The sequence below is a fragment of the Emys orbicularis genome, chromosome 7 (assembly GCF_028017835.1).
Source record: "Emys orbicularis isolate rEmyOrb1 chromosome 7, rEmyOrb1.hap1, whole genome shotgun sequence".
NCBI classification, from domain to species: domain Eukaryota; kingdom Metazoa; phylum Chordata; order Testudines; family Emydidae; genus Emys; species Emys orbicularis.
The window spans coordinates 126,266,732-126,287,441 of record NC_088689.1 but is presented as its reverse complement, the minus strand read 5'-3'; the positions used below and the strand labels follow the sequence as shown (position 1 = coordinate 126,287,441).

General features: G+C 45.2%; 1 protein-coding gene across 1 annotated transcript; it reads right to left on the bottom strand.

Annotated features, from left to right (window-relative positions):
* Positions 1-11,360: 11,360 nt before the first annotated feature.
* Positions 11,361-19,911, bottom strand: PSMD6 (proteasome 26S subunit, non-ATPase 6). The gene is given in 9 exon segments (XM_065407472.1): positions 11,361-11,667; positions 11,799-11,876; positions 14,461-14,629; positions 15,858-15,966; positions 16,083-16,302; positions 17,562-17,707; positions 18,474-18,679; positions 19,764-19,883; positions 19,886-19,911. Coding segments are annotated over 9 exon segments (1,167 nt in total). The 5' UTR covers positions 19,908-19,911; the 3' UTR covers positions 11,361-11,570.
* Positions 19,912-20,710: the final 799 nt, after the last annotated feature.

The following is a 20,710-nucleotide window of genomic DNA, read 5'->3' as shown; positions in this document are numbered from 1 at the left end:
TGCAATGATGAACAAAGAATTATACAAACAACATACTTTTGTATCTTTATTTTGGAATTTCTTGTTCTATTATAAATATTGAAGTATCCCTATTTCAGAAGACATATTTTGTTAATTGATTGTACATATTTAAATATGTATTTTTGCACAGGTCTTTTTTTCTTATATCCAGTTTTGGTACAATTGAGATCATCTAGTATTTATTTATTAATTAATTAAAAATAGCAAATACCTTTTTTATAATTTGAAGTGGTTCACTGCCAAGCTAACAGTAACATGCCTACTTTGCAAATTAAGGGATGCCTTTGTTTTGTGAAAGTTGTGTCCCTTTTAGTGTCTTGGGAGTGGATACCTACAAACTAACGCCAAGATCCTGTAGTTGGACCCATGCAGAGGTCTGCCACAAGAATCTGATTGCAGGATCAGGGTCTAAATTGTCTAGGTGGCATTGCTTATCAGTTGTCTGATTCCCAGAAGACTACATTTAGTTAAGTGACACTCTGCTTCTCTTTTTTTTAGTATGTGTGTGTGTGTGTGTGTGTGTGTGTGTGTGTGTGTGTGTGTGCGCGCGCGTGCATTTGTATGGGTCTCATGTGGTTTAAAACTAATGGAAAAACTGAAAGTGCCTGATATAACTAGTTTTAAGCTTGGACTGTTTAGACAGCTTCTCCTTAAAAGACTTGAATGTTCAGTTGAAATTTTGGAGCTTGCTTTTTCCACCTATATATTTCTAACATTTTAATTAGAAGGGGTTCAAAAAACAAAAATGACTGATGCTGGTGATTTTTGTAAAGCATTTTAAATAGAATAACGTGTTTTGAAACAAGCCCATTAATAGTGCATCTCAAAATAATGCCAAGGGTTAAATATTTTTTTCAAACAGAAATTTACAGAACTGTCTCCTTTTTTTTGGTTATTCATTCTTAAACGATATAGTTTAGAAAAAGAGAATGTTTAAAATATTTTGTATTCCAGAAAAAAAACAAAAAACAAACAAAAAAACCCAGATAAGTACCTCTTAAAACAATTTAAAAAAATGTGTGATTTCCAAATGTCATTTCTACGGCAGTTGTCTTCCTCTAAGAGTTCTCTTGCCAAGGAATCTCTGTTGTCTCTCACTCATTCTGTCCTGGGGGAGGGAATCGGGCTTGAAAAATTCTTAACTTTTCACTGTTGAGCAGAAAATCATTTTTACATTTTGTGCGAAATATTTTACGTTTGAAAGATAATTTAAAAATGAGCACTACATAATGTCAATGTGAATGTAGGCCTCGAAAGTATCCTGCTCAGTGTTGAGCCTGGTTCTAAAAAGCAATCTCCTGTGTAAAATGTGTGAATAGTTTGATAATTTGTATACATAATCAAGAGCATCTGATCAGCTGAACTTTGTGGTGGCTGCTGTATAGTACATGAACAAATGTCATGGGATAGAAAAATTACTTTGGATATTTAAAAGAAAAATAAATATATAGTCTATTTGTTTTGTAACAAGTTTCTGTAAATAAAATAATTTATACTATTTATAAGAAAAAGTTGTGCTTTGCTTCATGAAAAAAATTACACACACAGATGTTACTAAACAAGGCAATAAAATTAGGCTTTTTCAATAAATGAGGTTGGTTGCATGAAATACATTATATGTTTCTGCTTCATTATAGTACCAAGCAAAACAATTTAGCATTGAAGGTAGACATCCATATTGGTGCCTTAGTGAACTAATTTCAGAGAATTACTTTGGGTCAGATTCTGCCAGCCCTTACCCCCGTGTACGTGAGGCTGGTAGCATCCGATCCTTTAAAAAGTACAACCTTGTTTACTTTGGCATATTCTTGAGAAGTGTCTAAGTACTTTTCCCTGTTCACAGAAAGTTTGCTTATTTAAGATTCTTGTTTTATGGAGTGTAAGTAGAATGATTGGAAGAAGCTTTTTAATATTTCTGTTTTGAAATACAAAATGCAGTGTGTTGAACAATATTTCTTTATTTTAAAAATACGTTTCTGCAGTGAAAAAATACAGAAAGATACCAGGGCGTAGGGTTACCAAAATATAATTCATTGCTTCACTTCAGGCATGGAATATTGTGTGACAGAACTCTGATTTTATCAACATACGTATTCCTAGAACATTAATCAATAGAAATGGCCTCCGAAATAGGATCTGGCACTCCTTATTCAGGCAAATCTCCCATTGATGGTGATGAGAATTTGCCTGAGTGAGCAGTTCTGTATCCCACTCAATATCGAAAGCCCTGAGCCTGCAAGCTGATCAGTGGATGGACTCAGATGGAGACCTATGGGGCTGGTCCACCCACATGGGTCAGTTTGCAGGATGGGGGCATAAGTTTTGGTCAAAGTCTCATTAGTAATGTGATGCTCCATGGTTGCATTAAGTAGCAGTAATTGTGTCTGTCATTTTTATCACAAAGGGAAGATTTTTTTCCCCCAAACTTTTCTTTTAAAAGGAGTATCTGACACAAAAGTTGTGGGTTTGTGCGTGGGAAGGAGTGTTCCCATTTTGTTTTGTTTTTTAATGTTTTCTTCTCAGTTTATTATGTAGGCTTCCGTAGTGACTCTTAGGGCAAAGGATGCATTGAGTTGCTCAGGTAAAGTGGGATTTATAGCCCTCTGTTAGACACAAAACAGCTCTTTATAACCAAAATTACGCCACTTCTGAGGTAAAGATTTTATTTTCTGGCAAGTCACCAGTTCCTCCATCTAGTAGTTGAGGAGTTAACGGTTTCCGATGACATTCTTTGGAACTCATTGTTGGCGTCTGCTGTTTCAGATTCCTTCTAACTTACAAATCGCTTGCTTACAAAAAGCAAATGTTAGCTGGCGTGCTAAGCTCGAACCAATGGCACGAATCGACCTGGGGCGGGGCATTCATTTGGGAAGGTCCACGTTCTATTTTAAGTGATGATCTGTGGTTTATACCATTAAGGCTTCAAGCTCCCCTCAGGCCACAGTGTATCTCCCCGTAGGGTCAACAGGATGTTTGTCAAGGTCAAGTGTAAAATTTAGTCTTTGTGTCGTTACCATTATTTATTATTGCCTTTGAGTCCCGCTCAGTAGCACTCAGAAAATACGCACTCCTTTAGTACCCACCTCTACCTTTGTGTCTCTTCCTTCCCCAGTCTCCTTTCTGCTTCTCACCTTTTTCCCTGTCTGAGTTTCTCCTCTCTTCTTCCCTCTGCATTTCCTTTCCTGTAGGTATTTCCAGTTGTCACCTCCCCATGGGCTCCGCTCCCTTCTATATGCTAAGATGACCAGCAAGACAATAGTTAATGTTGACACTGAAGTTTCATCACTGGGCTTTAGAGATGGCTGGCCCATGAGATGTACGCAAGACAAGGGAGTTTGCGACTCTGAGCTACTGTTTCAGGCTGGCCGCAGACTCAGCAAGAGGCAGCTGCATTCGGTTCACAGTTGGAAGGTTATCTTGGCATTTTATTTTACTTTTTAAAGGTAGGATTATGGGCATCATCCCTCACCTACCCCGGAATTTGGTGGGTGGATAGTTTATGAAAGGGCTGCTATCTAAATGTCTGCTCTTAAGAGAGAAAAGAAGGTGCCTCAAAGCTCCCCATAAGCAGGGTGCATCAAACTCAGGACAGGCATCATCCAATATGGTGTCACTTCCCACGATGTACTGAAGTGCGTGTGTGTGTGTGATGATGATGTTTCTCTTGTATATCTTAGCTTCTGCTTGTCTGAACCTTGGTAGGCTACAGTGGAAGAGGTGTCCCATGAGGAGCCTGCTCAGGTGCCCAACCCATGTAGGATGGAACCCGTGGGATGGGTTACATAGCCAGGGTTAAGGAGCAGTTCATGGCTCAAGTGGTCCTGGCTGGTCTAGGTGGAGGAGTTCAAAGGAGAGCCAGACAGCTCAGAAAGGGGGGCAAATAGCAGATAGGGTAGGGGGACACATCTATCCTGAGATCTCTGGAGTAAGGGTACAGCAGGAGCCCTTGCTGAAGGAAAGGAGGGGTCTGCATGCAGCAGCTACCCCAGGTCCCAGAGGAGTGACTAGCTTATCCTTAAGGAACCCGCCCCTTGGATTGGCTCTGAGACTGCGGCCATGCCCCGGACTGGGAAAGTGTTAGGAAGTGGCCCAGGGAGGCAGTCTCAGAGCCCTGCTGGATGCTTGGTATTGCTGCTATTCATAGAGCCCTGGATTGGGCCCAGTCTTCCCTATCAACCAACCATGAAGGGGGCACAGACCCCATCTCCCACCCTCCTGGAGAGAAGGGGGGAATAGAGCTATTGCAACCCACCGGGGCCCAGAGGTGGGCTGAAGACTTCCTTCTATGGGGACATATGTGGATGTATATGTCTTGTTGGGATCGTCACCCCGGAAGGGGATGACTCCACTAGTTGCCTGGCCAGAGGACTGACTCACTAACTACCCTAAGAGGGACCGCAACACCGCTGGAGTCACTGCTCGCCAGGGACACTGGAGATGGGAGAGCTGGGACCCAGTGACCTAACCGCTAGGCAGCACCACGGGTAAGCCCAGCCCAGTCACACCACCTGACGTCCTAACGCCCGTAAAGAGCAGTTTCTCTCCTGCCCCTGCTCGGCATTTGAGCAAGTTTACAGCAGCAGAGAAGGCTGTAAAGTAGAAAAGTTTGGGCCCAACAGATAACATTCGCAATGTCTACCCTGCTGAAAATGGCAGGGCTCTTAAAGCAAATTAACATTAGAACAGCCATGCTGGATCAGACCAATGGTCTATCTAGCCCAGTATCCTGTCTTCTGACAGTGACTGGTGCCAGATGCCTCAGAGAGCGTGAACAGAATTATCGAGTGATCCATCCCATCATCCAGTCCCAGCTTCTGGCGGTTAGAGGCTTAGGGACACCCATAGCATGGGGTTGCGTCCCTGATCATCTTGGCTAATAGCCATTAATGGACCTACCCTCCATGAACTTCATTGTTTTTTGAACCCAGTTATACTTTTGGCCTTCGCAACATCCCCTGGCAATGAGTTCCACAGGTTGACTTTGCATTGTGTGAAGAATAAGGGGTAAATAACACTTCCCATACAGAATCCCTTTAAATGAGAATCAAGGTTGGTAGCGTGTTGGTATAACCTAAAGATGTCAATCTCCTCCCTGCTCAGTGTATTTCTGCCGCCTCCAGGATGGATTCAGATTCTGCAAAATATATAGAAAAAACGGCGGCTGCAGCTGGAGAGTGCACAGCACGGCTCAGGGAGCGAGTGGAAAAGTGGCTCCAAGCCATGGCAAGCCACAATCCTGGGCCATCTGTGAACTACGCTTACCCTTCCACTCTGAGCCGCTCCTATTTGCACCAGCTGCCACAGGGGCCAATCTAGCAACCAGCCCTTCGCTGCATGTCAGGGGAAATTATTCCACCAGTTCTGCTTTTTATCACAAACCTCCTGCGACAACAACTGATCAGAGACATGTGGTCGTGCCATCAATTGCCCAATCTGCAGTTGGACTCTGATTTGACTGAACGCTGTTCCAAGTTCTTGGCTGTTTGGCTCCCCTGCTACAATTACATATTTGATTCACCACTAAGCAGCAGCATGGGCTGCTTATTGAAGAAGAATGGCATTTGTTTGTGGTTTGCTGGTTTCCCAAATTAGCTGTCGAGAGGCTCTTGAGAAATTTTACTTAAAAATGCAGGCAAATTGAAACCTAGCTCAAGGACTGCAGCTAACGGGCTCGTCCACCCTCCAGAAACGACGCACTTCTGACAGTAAGTGGAGCTGAGCTGGTGCTCAACGCTGGTTAGCTTCAAGCGTAAACAAGGCTGGAGCATGTCCAGCTGATTTTAAAGCCGCAAGCTCTGACCTGGTACCCAACGTGCCCCAATTCCTGACCCCCACTTCAATGACAGGTGACACTTGTACAGTAGCCAAAGATCGAGTGTCGATTCCCAGGCGTGTAGCGAAGTGTAAGGTTGGAGAAAGGCACCCGAGTGGTTTCCTGCAGAGATCAGTGTGAGGCCCCCAGTAGAAACACCTGCGTGAAGCAGCTAAGGTGAGCATGTTAAGTGTGTGCACGGATGATGGTACATCATGGGGCAGGGCACATCAGTGAAAGAAGCAAGACAGTCTTTGGCAGCCCAGCAGAGCAGCAGGTAAACAAAAGGATTTCAACCACGGTGCAGGTGTGTGTTACTGACAAGCTACTCAAGACCTCCCTCGTCCCTTCATCCAAGTGCAAAGGGACAGGCTTTCCTCGGCCCAAAGGGAAAAGCAAGGTACCAACAGCCGGGCGGAGGCTCAGCCTCTAGCATTTCTTGCGGCAGGCTGCAAACCTGCTTGGGCTGGGCGCATCCCAGGGCGTAGAAGTGCCAGACAGGAGGGACTCCCGTCAGTACCCCACTTGGTATGCTCACGAGTGTGGGGAGAGACACAGCAACCTGTTTTCTGGCTGCCTGGTTCAGTCCTGGTGGGGGAGGGCACTTGGAGATCGGCTTTTCTGTTTTAAGTAAAGACACTTAAATGCAGAAGCTTGCACACAATCCTCCAGGGAGCTTCTGCCAGGTCTTGGCTTCCTCGTTCCCTAAGCCTGAGAGCTTTGTGTAGGCGTATCTATCTGAGGTTATTTTTCCTTTCCCATTCACTCCCACCAAAAAAAAAACCACCCTTAGATTAGGACCTAGAGCAGGGACGGGCAAACTTTTTGGCCTGAGGGCCGCATCGGGTTTCATAAATTGTATGGAGGGCCGGTTAGGGGAGGGGGTCGTGGCCCGGCCCCCACCTCCTATCTTCCCCCCCCCGGCCCAGGACTCCTGCCCCATCCAACCCCCCCGTTCCCTGACGGCCCCCCGGGACCCCTGGCCCATCCACACACCCCCACTCCCTGTCCCCTGACCGCCCCCGACCCTCCATCCAACCCGTCCTCTCATTCCTGATGGCCCCCTCAGGACCCCTGCCCCATCCAACCACCCCTTCTCCCTGTCCCATGACTGCCCCCGGAACCCCTGCCCCTGACTGCCCCCTGCCACCCCATCCAACCCCCCCTCCTTCCTGACTGCCCCCTGGGAACCCCTGCCCCTATTCGACTGGCCCAACCCCTATCCACACCCCCACCCCGACCACCACCCCAAACTCCCCTGCCCCCTTCCCGCGCTGCCTGGAGCACTGGTGGCGCTACAGCCGGGCCACGCCACCGCCGCCACCACAGAGCACTGGGTCAGGCCGGGCTCTGCAGCCCCACTGCCCAGAGCATTGCGCTGGCGGCGTGGCGAGCTGAGGCTGCGGGGGAAGAGGGACAGCAGGGATGGGGCCAGGGCGAGCCTCCCGGGCCAGAAGCTCGGGGGCCGGGCAGGATGGTCCCACGGGCCATAGTTTGCCCACCTCTGACCTAGAGGTCAGAGAAATGGGGATACCCCCTGGGAAAATACAACTGAACGAGGGCAAGAGTGAACATCCAGGCCACGCATTTGCAAAGCAGAACCCGCAAAAGCCTCCCGTGGCTACTGAAAGCGTGGTTGAGACGAGCATGCCGTTTTCTACCACGTAAGTGTTTCTGGGTTTGGTTTTGAGGGGCTGCACAGACAGAGGTGGATCAGGAAGCATTGAGTCCTTTGGTGAGCCTGCACCTTGAATGCTGTATTTGGTTCTGGCTACATCACTACCAGCGTGATGTCAGTGCGTTGGAGAGAATTCAAAAAGCAACACTGGTTGTGGTGGGATTGAGTTATGGGAAAATATGTGCAGTTGGGCCTGCAGATTACGTGGCTTTGGGGGGGGGGGGTGTTAAAACCAAAGCATGAGAGCAAGTGTGTAAGGTGCTATCCATGCAACCAGGATAGAACTACAAGTCACGGGCATGAAGCAAAAGAATACTTACCCCAATCTCCGGGGCAATCTAGGTTACACACCTGTGGCTGACCCATGCCAGCTGACTTGGGCTGTTTAATGGCAGTGTAGACCTCTGGGTTTGGGCTGGAGCCCAGGCTCTGAGAGGTCCCAGAGCCTGGTCCTCAGCCCAAGCCTGAACAGCTACACTGCCATTAAACAGCCCCGTGAGCCCGCGTCTGCTGACATTGACCAGCCGCAGGGATCTAAGCACAGCATAGACAGACCCTAGAAGGTCTTGTTTGTATTGTTAACTCCTTGACCACTGAGGAGTTTCTCCAGCACCTGGTATACTAAGAATTTAGGGAATGACTGGGGTGGGATTCTTGCAATCTTTGGACTTCATCTTTGCAGGAAGGCCTGTTTTCAGATTTGTACCACACACTGCGATGAGCTAGAGCAGTCCCAGAACCTCTCGCTGTGATGATGCCCAAGACACATAGGTAAATACAATGGGAAGTGCACTGCCTGTGAATGTCCTGGCCTCTTCCCCCTACTGTTTCGCTGACATTTGAAAAAATTGTACACCACCTTTATATTCCTCATTCAGGTAAACGGCATAAACCGTGGCTGCTCTCTCTGAATCCAGAGGCAAGGTGGACAAACGTCTATTGGTGAGAGACAAGCTTCTGAGCTTACACAGAGCTCTTCTTCGGGTCTTCTGTGAATCCAGACAGGCCTGGCCTTCAACCAGTGTCATCTGAGCAGTGCACCTGGCCAAGATTTCTCTCCCTGCTCAGCGTCACCTATGACTATGATCACCGCAGCACAGCTGAAAGCCTGAGATCAGTCAGGTATGAACTCTCCTGACTCATTCTGCCAGCTTTTGACCCCGCTCAGGTCAGGGAGTGACAACAGAGGCTGTGTAGGTCAGAGCATGCGATCTCCTGTGGCGAAAGGAGTAGGGAGCAGCGGAATGAGAGAGGAGAGGGATTAAAAGATGAGGCCATGTATACTTGTCTTTAGTGCAATTAATGGTCCAGGGGATAAGGCTAATCACCTTGATTAACCTTACTAGACTGAATTTATCCCAGACAGAGTTAAAAATAATCTTCAGTTTTGGCGGTTAGGAGGTGCGTTATTTATGCTCTGAAAGTTTGCTTCATAGAGTGAACTTATTTTTGCAATATCCTAACATTCTGCTCACTTTCATTTTGGCAGGAACAAAAAAAAAAAAAACGATGTGAAGTCTTCACAACCAGCTTCATCACAAACATAAAGGCAGTTCCTCAAGGAATCTAGGTACAGAACGGGGGGGTGGCATTACGGTGTACTGAGGATGATGTTTTAGTTTCTTCCCTTGTTCTTAACTGAGTTAAAATATCTGCAAGGTCTTATTTGGGCATGTACTGTAACTCCATATCCATACTTTGAGGGTGTCTGTTCTCTTCACTGTAGGGTTGAAATATGTATGTGAAAATAGAAAAGCCAAGTTAGAATTTTAGTGAAAGTTTAATTCTGTAACAAAATGCAGGCTAGCCCTACAAGGAGGAAGCCGTGGCATTTGTGCCCCATTTAATTAGTCCCTGAAGACAGCTTTTGGAATGATGATCCTGTTGACTTAGCTTGAATTGTCTTAAAAGGATTCACTTTGGCAGGTTCTACTTACAAGAGCTGTGTAAAAAAGGGCAGTGATTTTTCTCTTCCTTTGGAGAGGAGCCACCTCATGGCATCATGGGGTTTAGAGAAACAGTCATATCAAAGCACTATCGGTTATTTAAGCAGTATCAAATAGAACTATTGAGCAGGGGAAATTAATCTGTACCCCCCAAAAGTTCTATTCAACAGTCTCACCACCAACCTTCAAAATCCCATTACTTGAGCCTCTGGCTCCTGCCATCTGTAGTGTGGTCTGGCCAGGAGTGAATTAAAGGCAAAAAGATTGCTCATGGCCAGCCAGAACTAACCTGAAGTGTAGCACTACCAGCTTGCTACTCTTCATCTAATATACAACAAGTGCAGGTTAGGAAAAGCAGCAACCAGCTGTTCACAGCAATGAAAACAATCTGTGAGCGAAATACTGTATTAAAGGGAGGCTTGCTAATACAATGAAAAGAGAATCTGGATTCAAATTAAAACTCCAGCACTGTAAACACAGCAATTATTGTGAGAGCACCTACCACTGTCCCAACACGTAATTAACTGCTTGAGCTGACGCCACAGCAACGAACTCTCAACACTCTCCTCCATTATTCAGACCACGCGAGGCAAATTAATGAAGATCAGGATTTTTTTTTAAACAGGGAATGTGTGTGAAATATTTTTCATTTTTTAACACTGCCCACACTAGTATTGCTTAGAAAAAGTTATGGGTGAGCTGGCCACCTCGTCTTTCCCAACCAGCTGATTACAAATTCAGGTATTTGGGGGAGGGGATGGGGATGACCCAACTTCCTAGAGCATGAATTCCAGAACAATCCAGTGAAGAGTGATCTACAGCATCATGATATAAAGTGACCCCTCACCTGCCGAGCTTGTTGCTAAGAGTGCTAACCTCCGCAGGCCAGCAAAGTGGTAGTTACTCAGACATAGGGAGATGCCCAGAGTCCCCCAGGGCACGTGGAGATAGAGTGTAATTATGGTCCTCTATCCTCCATTCACCTGCACTCCCTTCCATACATCCCAGATAAGGGTTTTGATACCCATCAGCACACGGGTGAGCATCTTCCCTAGCAGATATCAGACCAGCAATGAATGCAAGGTAAAAAGGTGTAGCTCCCAAGCACTTTGAATCGAATTTCAGCTAATATCACTGCACTTGAGAGCTCTTCTTTTTTAGAGAAAGCTCTGAGCCATCCAACTCAAGCAAGGATGGTGGAAGCAGCTGCTGGAGGCTCTTGTTAAAGACAGAACTGTGTGTCATTGGGACAACTCCTGAACCAGAGTAAAATTTTCTTTCTTTCTCCACAGCTGCCCAGGGCTATCTACAGTGTGTGATTTATACTGCTGATTGATGTATCAAATGGCATTAGTGTCTCCCACTGTTTCATACCATCATTCTGAAACTTGGAAATCTAACTCCGTGGTTAACCCCAACTGTAATGCTCAGATAATGTAACCGATCAATGTTCTTTGCCACATATAGCATTAGTAGGCAGCTAGCAAATATACCATTTTCACGACAATGTTACTTTAATGAATTAAAGCTACAATCTATGTAACTAACAAAGCTATGCACATTCTGTACCATATTGGTTAGGGTGTGTGCTGCTGTATACCCTCTACTCTTTGTCGGTCAGTGTCTTTAGACTGTAATCCCTTTAGGATAGGGAATCTCTCTGTATAGTGCCCAGCACCATGGGGCCCCGAAGCCTTTGGGTACTACTATACTGTAAATATTTCCTTCTACTGTTAAACTATCTAGTTTTCTTAGGCACAAATGAACAAGTCCCATGAGTAATTCTGGGACTGTCACTAGTTCTTTTATATCTCTCTCAAATATTAGCCCTGCTTTCTAAACATAATAGTTTACTATGAAACAAAATACTGAACATTGTACATGAACGTAGCACATTACATCCCACTGTATTATATATTTAATGAACTGGGATCTGAAACCATGACTGTAACATTTATACAGTTCAGTTGTTTACATAATGAAGCAGACTGTAAAAACCCTACTTCTCACTTATAATTTTCTTAGCTACCGCATATCAACTCATACAGTACACATTACTTCCAAAATGGTCTTAAACATCTAAATTTTGCATTCCGTTATTTTTTAAAAAGCGTTACATATTAATTACTCTGGAAAGTTTCTGAACTCTATTTAGCAGCAAATCTCCTTTCTTGATGGTTTCTTGGTACTGCCAGTTCTTGCTATCGGGCCTACAAATTAGGAAGAAAGGGTTTTATAGTGAGAAGTCACATTAAACCATGACAAGCTTTTCAACAACGCTGTCAATTTAGTAACTGTGATTAGAATATACAGCCTATAAACCAGATTATAGATACTGTACCTGTTAGTTTCGACTATCTCGTTAACTTTGTCTATTTTGCAATGCAGTCGCCCAGCTGCAATAAATCTTGAAAGCTCCCTAATTAAAAAAAAAAAAAAAGTATGTTAAATATATAGATGTTGCACAAAAGAGTTGCAGGCTCCCACAAAGTGTCTTGTTTTCCTCCCACCCCACTTTTAAAGAAATGCTTTAAAGTTCATTTTCCCCCACAGCTATTTTTAGAAGGGCCTTTCATGTTCCACCTTTGCTCCTCTACTTCCTTTTCTTCTTTTAAGCTGCACCTCATTTGTTTGGACGTGAGGAGGTGGTGGTGTATTGTGTACACTTCGTTTTTATTCTATTGTACAGCTCCTGAGCATTTGACACTGTCTACAATTACATTAGTGGAATGGCTCCAAGGCAGGGCAACTACAAAATTAGATATTACATTAAATAACGGGGTCATTGCTTCCTAAAAGCTAACAAGATTACCCTTATACTCTGAATCTGGATAAGGACCCTCTATTTAGAACTCCCTTTTCAGCCCAGGCTCCTACTGAAGCCAATGGGAGTTTTGTCTCGTCACCAAGTGCAGAATGATGTATTTGATGCTTTGTGGAAAGCCACCTTTCAATTCTGGAGGTTGAAGTAAGTTGTCAGAAGGCCACAATGCAAACATGGTTACCCCACCATTTCTATTTCTCCTACTACAAACCATGTCCAGCCCATTCAATCCAAAATCCATGGATGTCTCTCTTAACCTCTTGCCACACCTATCATCTCCTGACGTTCTGGGCCAGTTGGAGGAGCCAACAGTCTCCTTACCAGCTCTGAGCACTCCCACTTCCTCCTTCTGCACATCTGTTCTGATTCTGTATCTTTATCCCACCAGCAGTGTTAAATGAACTATCCTCAGTGATGGGCAGTAGCACCTGTGCTGATTAGACAGTCCTCTTCCCAGTTGCCACTGCCCTCCTATACCTCTGAAAAATTCAACCGTACAGCCTACTTCTCATGTTTCAGCCCTTCCTATAACGGAGAGTAGCCTGACTACACATTTTTACCCACCCTAGTCCCTTGCCTGAAAGTCCCCCCCCACAAGTTATTAAAAACCATTAACATTTCTAATGTAGAGGAAAGCAGAGAGCAGTTCGTGACTTGCTCTCCACCATTTCCTAAGATCATGTGGTTAAACCCTGAATCCTTCCAGTAAATAGTCCATTAGAATGTGAACACACAGCAGAAGAGACTGATGGTATGGAGGAGTCAAAAACTGGACAATAAGTGGAAAACCTGTCTGACTGCCTGGCATTGAAAATAGCGGATTTAACACAACCTGTCAACAATTTTATATGTTTTTCTAAGAGAAACCGTACAAAATTGTTTGCCATTTCCTAGTAGCCCTGCATGTTAGATTATTTGCTTAATAAATTGCTGCTCACGTTAATTTTGTTTCCTGGTCCAACTAATTCTTATGAGGCCATATCGCAATAAAACGAACTAGAGTGGTTTATTATGGATCAAAGTGTGGATAGTAAGGAAAAAATAATGCTGGTGCTGAACAAGTGCCTGTGAATTGATAAGGATTGGTTAAACTCTTCCTGTTGATCTGTTTCCACAGAACTGTTTGTGGCTAGGAAAATAAACAAACCCATATTCCCATAGTAGAGCATGACAACATGGATAAGTACCTATAGTAAACCAGGTAAGTTACAATCATTAATAACTATCTACTCTCACTATTAATAGAAACTGGTATAACTTAAGTGCTGATCTCATTAATATGATCATATTCAGTTTCCTTTCAAATGTTCATTTTTTGCTTTACTAATTTATTTATGTACATTTCAGTCAGGACTCAGATTCCTGCCTATTTTTTCTTAATTGGGAATATTTAAAAAAAATACTTATAGACGGAAGCAAGTTGTTCCTCTAGAGGTATTCAAACACAAGCTGGCTGTTATAGGTATCAGAGGTAAATCCACTAATCTTTCACCCTAGATTTAGCTTCAAATCCCAATTTAGGTCACAGTGAAAACTAGTTGTAGTTCCAGTTCTAAGGTGAGACCAAACAAGTGCAGGTTGAGGTGTGATTTTGGAAAGCTTGCACAACAGCTGCCTACACTTTACCTGATTTAAACCACAAATATCAGGTCCAATCAACACAGCAATTATAGGTGAATCAGGCGATCCAGTTAAAACTTGTAGTGAAGATGGAACTTAAGTGTCCCAAAACTGGAACATGGACAGTCAAAATTTAAAGAACATGATGAAGTCTCATCTACATCGTAACTTTTAACTGTGTTATAGCCTCGTTCCCTAAATTCAATTGTAGTCATCCAGATAGCCCTTGGTCTTATCATTTAAAGAAAAAAAGATACCTTAAGAAAATATTATCTCATGATGCTTCATGTGTAAAAACTAAATATAAAATTTCTTATGCAGAGAGAAAAAGAAATATTGGACTTTTTTTAAACAGACTAAAGTTAAACTGATTTCTACACTTAAACATGAGACTAGTAAAAAATAATCTTGCAGATAACTTGGTTTGTGGATGGTCTAAGTAAATACCTCTTCTCTCTTTTTGGTATCGTCTGTTTATTTGTAGCAGGATCATTGTAAACTCGTTACTTTATAAATGATGACTAAAGTCTCTAACTTACAAAAGTTACTTTTAACTTACTGATCTATGAATTCTACACCAACTCCAAAAGCTTCTGCCATGTACCCTAGTGTCAGTGACCGGTAGGATTCTAGGAGTTGGCTGTACGCATGGATTCTCATTTCCCGTACATAATAACGATAGTGAGGAGCAAACAGCCAATCTTTTTTCATCTCTTGCTCTACAATAGCTGAAAAGATAAAAATCACAAATACAGTCTATAATCTCTGAGTTAATCTGTTCCTGCTTATACAAAAAAACCCAACACATAACGAAGTTCAATAAGCAACATAATATGGTATGTGACTGTACTGGATCCCTGTGTCCCGTATGTGTGCATTGAGATACAAAGGCACAATCAAAGTAGATACTCACATCTTTGATAGTACTTGGTTTGTGTTTGCTTTATCAAAACTTGTTCTTAAGAATAGAATAGTTGAGGGTAAGACTACTTCTCTATTGAGAGGGTCTTAAATTGGCTTTAAGAAACTACAGACGCTTCAGGAGCTCTTGGTTTTTATCAGACTGGCACTTGCAGTTCTCAACAGCAGCTGAGATTTTCTGCCCTCTGCTTTTGGTTGCAGGGCAGCCATTCAGCTCCAGTCTTCCCCAAAGTAAAGGGGAAGACTTTTTTTTTTTTAAGTCTTATTTTTGCTACCTTAGAAGCCATTTTCATGGAAACTGGAGCAGAAACCAGCAGCATAAAAATTGACAGAACAGTGCCAATGATAAAGCATGGATTTTAAAACTGTTTTCTTTCCTCGTTTCTGCACTGTTCCCATAGAAACCAGTTCAAAACAGCCCTAAATAGCCAGCGGCTATGAAATCTCCCCTTTGTAATTTAAACCTGAAAGTTCAGATTTTAAAAATCGACCTACAGAATTTAGACTCCTTTGGCTTCCTGATGCATCCAGTGTTTTAACTTTATAAAAAACTATATTCTCTTTTAAAGGAAGCCTTTCAGAATTCCCATTTTAATGGAGTTAAGTACTACTACCGTCCCAATTCCACAACCAGGAGTCTTGTATTTGCATACAGCCTATGGGTCTGACCACACAATTAGGACCAAAGATAGCAAATTGGCTCTTTGATGGCACCCTGTAAGAACCTTCCCTCATCCAACCAGATGCCATCTTTCAGAATGCTCATTTTATAAGAAAAACATTTTAGAGAGCCATAAATCCATGCAAGAGCAGCTTACTCTACCTCACTGTGCTGCCAAGGGAGAGTGGTATTTAGGAATGATTCACCTAAAGTAAATGGATGATTTTAACTGTCAGGGGTTTGACAATACTAACTATACCTACAGCCCATCCCCTAGGCAATTCTACAAAACTCAGCTATGATTTGCAGCAAGCTGCTCACAGGACCTAATGAGAAACACAGGGGAAAGATACTGGTGTATGAAATATCCTTACCTAATGACTGGAAGAAGACTGAATAACGACATTCATAGAGTGAAAAGAGATACTGTCGTACAGTTGGTAAACTATGCAACACTTCCAGAATCTCTGCCCCTTTAATAACCTGAAAGCAATCAAACAACATTTAGAAATTTCATATACTAGTATCAGAGAGAGAGAGAAAAAAAATTAAGAATAATTTGATCAGCTTGAATCAGTGCAGTCATTTGCTTTACTTGCCTTCTCTCTAAGGTCAGGTCTGTCTAATGCAATCATACTGACGTAGACAGTATATGTTACAAATGTTTTGTAATCCATAAGTTCATAGGATGTAAATGTTGAAACTGTATCAAGAAAGAGTTCTGCTGCTTGTTTGAAATCTCGAATAGCTACGCAGTAAAGCCCTTGGTAGACTTTTAGACGATTTCTCCTGTCCCAGTCTCCTCCTTCCTCTATTAGACTTAAAACAAATAAGATATATATTTACTTGTTTTCATTATCTGAAATGAGTGCAGTACATTTAACAAGATTAGAGTGCATGAGGAAATCTTAGTTATGAAGTACACTATATCGTAACAATTAGGGCTTCAAAAATGCGCTTGTCGGTGGTAGATGGGACGCTTTCCTCCGTGAGGCCAGAATTCAAGCGACATTTTAAAAAATTAAAAAGTTTCTAGCCTATTTAGTTGTGATGCTAATCTTCCAAATGTGAACCTATGCAGTACTGTGATCCTGAGTCTGCAGGCACACACTCCAATGCCTCTGTTGCTCACAGCTTTGACCACCAGTAGTAGACTAAAATCATTTTAAAAAAAAAATGCGAGGAAAAAACCCCCCAAAACCTATGGGCAGCAGTGAAACTTTCAAGAGCCATGTAATGCTGCTGTAGCCACAAGCAGCAGCAGAGGCAGGTCCAGGAGCCATTCTGGGAGAACACAAAAAATAGTGACTGAGGGAAAAGTAAAGTCAAAGATCTCTCATTGCAACAGCCAAGATGATCAGGAACCAGTAGTGGAGACCAGCTCATTACAGCAGCCTGAAAGCTCCACGGTGTTAAGGGGAAAAAAGTTCCTCTCCCTTCTAGCAACTACAGGCAGGAAGAAGTATGGAAATTCAAACTCATCAAACACAGGCTAGTCAGGAGCAGACACAAAAGATTCAAGCCCCAGGTAGTGTCCAGGGGCAACAAGCAGCCTCACAGAAATCCCAACACCTCCACCTCCCCACTCCCAGCAGCTGGAGACTGTAAGGTTATCAGCATTTCGCCTATGGGATTGTCCCATGACTAACTGATGTAGCATCCACTCATCTTTCATATCTAACTCTAGCTAGTAGGTTTAGTCCTCTGGCTAATGGGTATCTGGTAAGTTTTTCAAGCCCTGGTTATAATCGTTTGTGTCTATCACTTTACCCAGGACCATAATGTATAACAACTAGATTTAACTGAAAATTAGTAAATAATGAGAATACAAATGTCACTTTATTTTAATTATAAGCTCCATGTGGCAGGAACTCAGATTTTTCAGATTGCAAAGTGCACCGTGCACTTATAACAAGAATAAGTACTATTTTTTAAAATTATTAACAAATAAGCCAAACCTATTCACTAGCAATCAGGCAGTTCTATAGCTATCTTCAAAACTAGTGTTTTGTTAGACATTGCAACCAATGATGCTTTACTTCAAAAGGTGATATTTGCCACAAATCTAACAATGGTACCTTTTTGCCTTTTCAATATTCCGTGTGATGAGGTCATTATCCATGTAAAACAAACCAATTCTTAGAAGGTAGAACACAATATCCAGACGATGTCCCAGTGCCACAGTTTTGTCATACGTCTTACGAAAAGCAGTCAGAGCTCCTTCCTAACAAGACAATATTTTCTAATATTAGAACATAAAAAGGAACTGGCACCCCACTAAAATGTCTTATCAAGAGAAGCTGCCTTGGGTGTTACCAGGGTAGTGTACAGATTTATCTTGCTGAAGGACATTTTAGCAGTACTCTGGGGGCAAAAAAACCACAGGCAAGTGAAATGTGTCTTGGCTCTTAAAAAAGCTGGCAGCCATCTTAGAAAGCCAGTTTAAACTAAGTTAGCATGCTCTCATCAAGGTGTATCATCCACAACAGAACTGTACAACTGTCTATCCTAAATAATTAAAATACCAACCTTCTTCAAAAAAGGAGATTAACATTCACAACTTGTCAAAGTTTAAATCTGAAGTTCCAAAAGTTACTCCCAAAATACCTTAACAGAGCCCCCAATGATTATATGAGTACAGTAACTAACTCACATTGCATATGCAATTATGATGTAACAGCTTAAAAACAAAACACTAGGTAGGTAGAAAATACTGTCTACAAAATGTATTGAAAAGTTTTAAATGGAAAACTTTTATTTGTTCTCTTCTTAGTTTGCCTTTCACTTCCCAGTTTTACATCCCTTTCCTTTCTCTTGCTGCACTGCTTAGATCTCACCATTCACCCCACCCAGGTGTGGTTCTATTTTCTCCAGATCATGAGTCAGTGGGCCTCCTCTAACTGGATGGAACGCATAGGAATTTGCCTGGTTTGAAAGACGAAGAATGATTTTAATGACAGCAGCCCAAGGAACATGGGCCTTTAACTCACCTTGTCCCCAATTCGGCACAGGTACTCAGCCTTGGCCATCATTGCATCACGGATTTCACTCTCCCCCAAGATCTTTTCAGCATCTTCCAGTTCATTGTCGAGACGTTTCAACTCTTCCTCATTCGCCTTTTTCATCTTATTCAACAGCTCCATGTCCATCTGCCAGTCAAGCGGCTTGCAGAGTGCTTCATAGTATGGGGCCATATCTGAAAGAGAATTGGGGTAGTTCTTGCTGTCATAAACATTGCTGCAGGATCACATATCAATAGTGTGAAGTGCTAAAGGAAAACTCCCATTGAGGGAGGGATATAACCAGATTAGTTATCAGGAGCTGCCTGTTAAAAGGGTGTTTAGACACTATGCATTGAAGATTGTGTTTCAGGTTCTCTTCCTGGTTGACGGTCTCCTGCCTCTTATGCACAACTCATTCACTTCCCTGGGCCCCAGCCTGCTCTTTCGCTGTCATCCACCTGTTGACTCTTGCCATGCTACTAGTGTGGCACAGGGGCTGTTTTCTTTACTTGCTTATGTAGCACAGAGCACAACTGGACCCTGAAGCTGGACCGGCACTGCTAGGTGCTACTGCAAGATAAATAACAGCCATTTCTCTTCAGCAGGAGAGACCATGGGGCACAGAGACTGAGATGCACCCACACCCCACAGAATAAGGTGATGCTGTGAACACTGACCCCAAAGGATCAGTCCCTATGGACAGACCTCCCTCTCCTCTCCCCCCCACAGCTTGTTACCGGGGCAAGGAGAGAAGCCCCAGGCTGCACCCCCTCAGCGGGGGAGGGAATGGGGTCTGAGGTTGGGGGGATGTGGAGGGGGCAGGAAGGGGATTGGCAGTGGGAAGATTGGGGAGGGAGGGGTTGGGAACTGGGGGGTGGGGAGTGGGGGATGGGGACTGTAGGCTGGTGCTAGGGGATGTGGCAGAACGGGGGAGGAGGATGTGGGGGGAGAGGGCTAGGGGCTGGTGGGGGGGGAGGGGATGGAGGGGGGACCAGTGAGGGAACGGGGGCTGAAGTGGGGGAGAGGATTAAGGCCGGGTGGGGGGAAATGAAGTGGGGGAGGGGATCGGAAGGGGAGGGAATGGGGCCAGGGAGAGAAGGGGGTGGGGGAGGGGAGTGGACGGGGGGGGGGGGGGGGAGAGGAGGGAACCGGGGCGAGAAGGGGTGGGGGAGGGGAAGGAACGGGGGCCGGGGGTGGGGGGGGAAGGAGGGGGGAGGGGAAGGGCCGGGGCGAGAACGGGTGGGGGAAGGGCCCGGTCCCGGTCCCGCCCGCACTCACTGTGGCGCCGCACGGCCGCCATGAGCTCCTCGCGCACGGCGGGGTCGGGGCGCTGCGGCCGCAGGCTGAGGAGGAAGCGGAGCTGGGCGATGCGCAGGTCGGGGTTCTTGGGCAGCCCCTCTCCTCCAGGTTCTCCAGCGGCATGGCGGGGCCGGGCAGCGAGCGGCCGGCGGCGGGGAGCGGCGCGGCCAGTGACTCAGCCGCCGAGAGACGGAAACCGGCGGCGGCAGCTTCCGCCCGCCCGGGCCCCGGCTCCGCCCCGGCTCCGCCTCGCAGCGCCCCCTGCAGGCTTGGGGGAGCGGCTTCCCGGCCCCAGAGACCCCTGGCCGCGCCCCGGCTCCCCCCGCAGCGCCCTAGAGACCCCCGGCACTGACACCCCCGACACCGACACCCCCATATTGCCCCGCGACACCCGCCTCACACACACCGACACCCCCATATCACCTCCGACACCCCTCCAACAACCTCAGGGACACCCCCCGACACCGACATCCCCATATCGCCCCCGACACCCGCCTCCCACCCCCGACACCGACACCCCCATATCGCCCCCGACACCCGCCTCACACACACCAACACCGACACCCCCATATCACCTCCCGACACCCCTCCAACAACCTCAGGGACACCCCCCGACACCGACACCCCCATATCGCGCCCCGACACCCGCCTCCCACCCCGACACCGACACTCCCCATATCGCCCCCCGACACCCACCTCACACACACCGACACCCCCATATCACCTCCCGACACCCCTCCAACAACCTCAGGGACACCCCCGACACCGACACCCCCATATCGCCCCCGACACCCTCTCACACCCCCGACACTGACACCCCCATATCGCCCCCCGACACCGCCTCACACACACCAACACCCCCATATCACCTCCCGACACCCGCCCTGACACCCCCCGACACCGACACCCCCATATTGCCCTGTGAC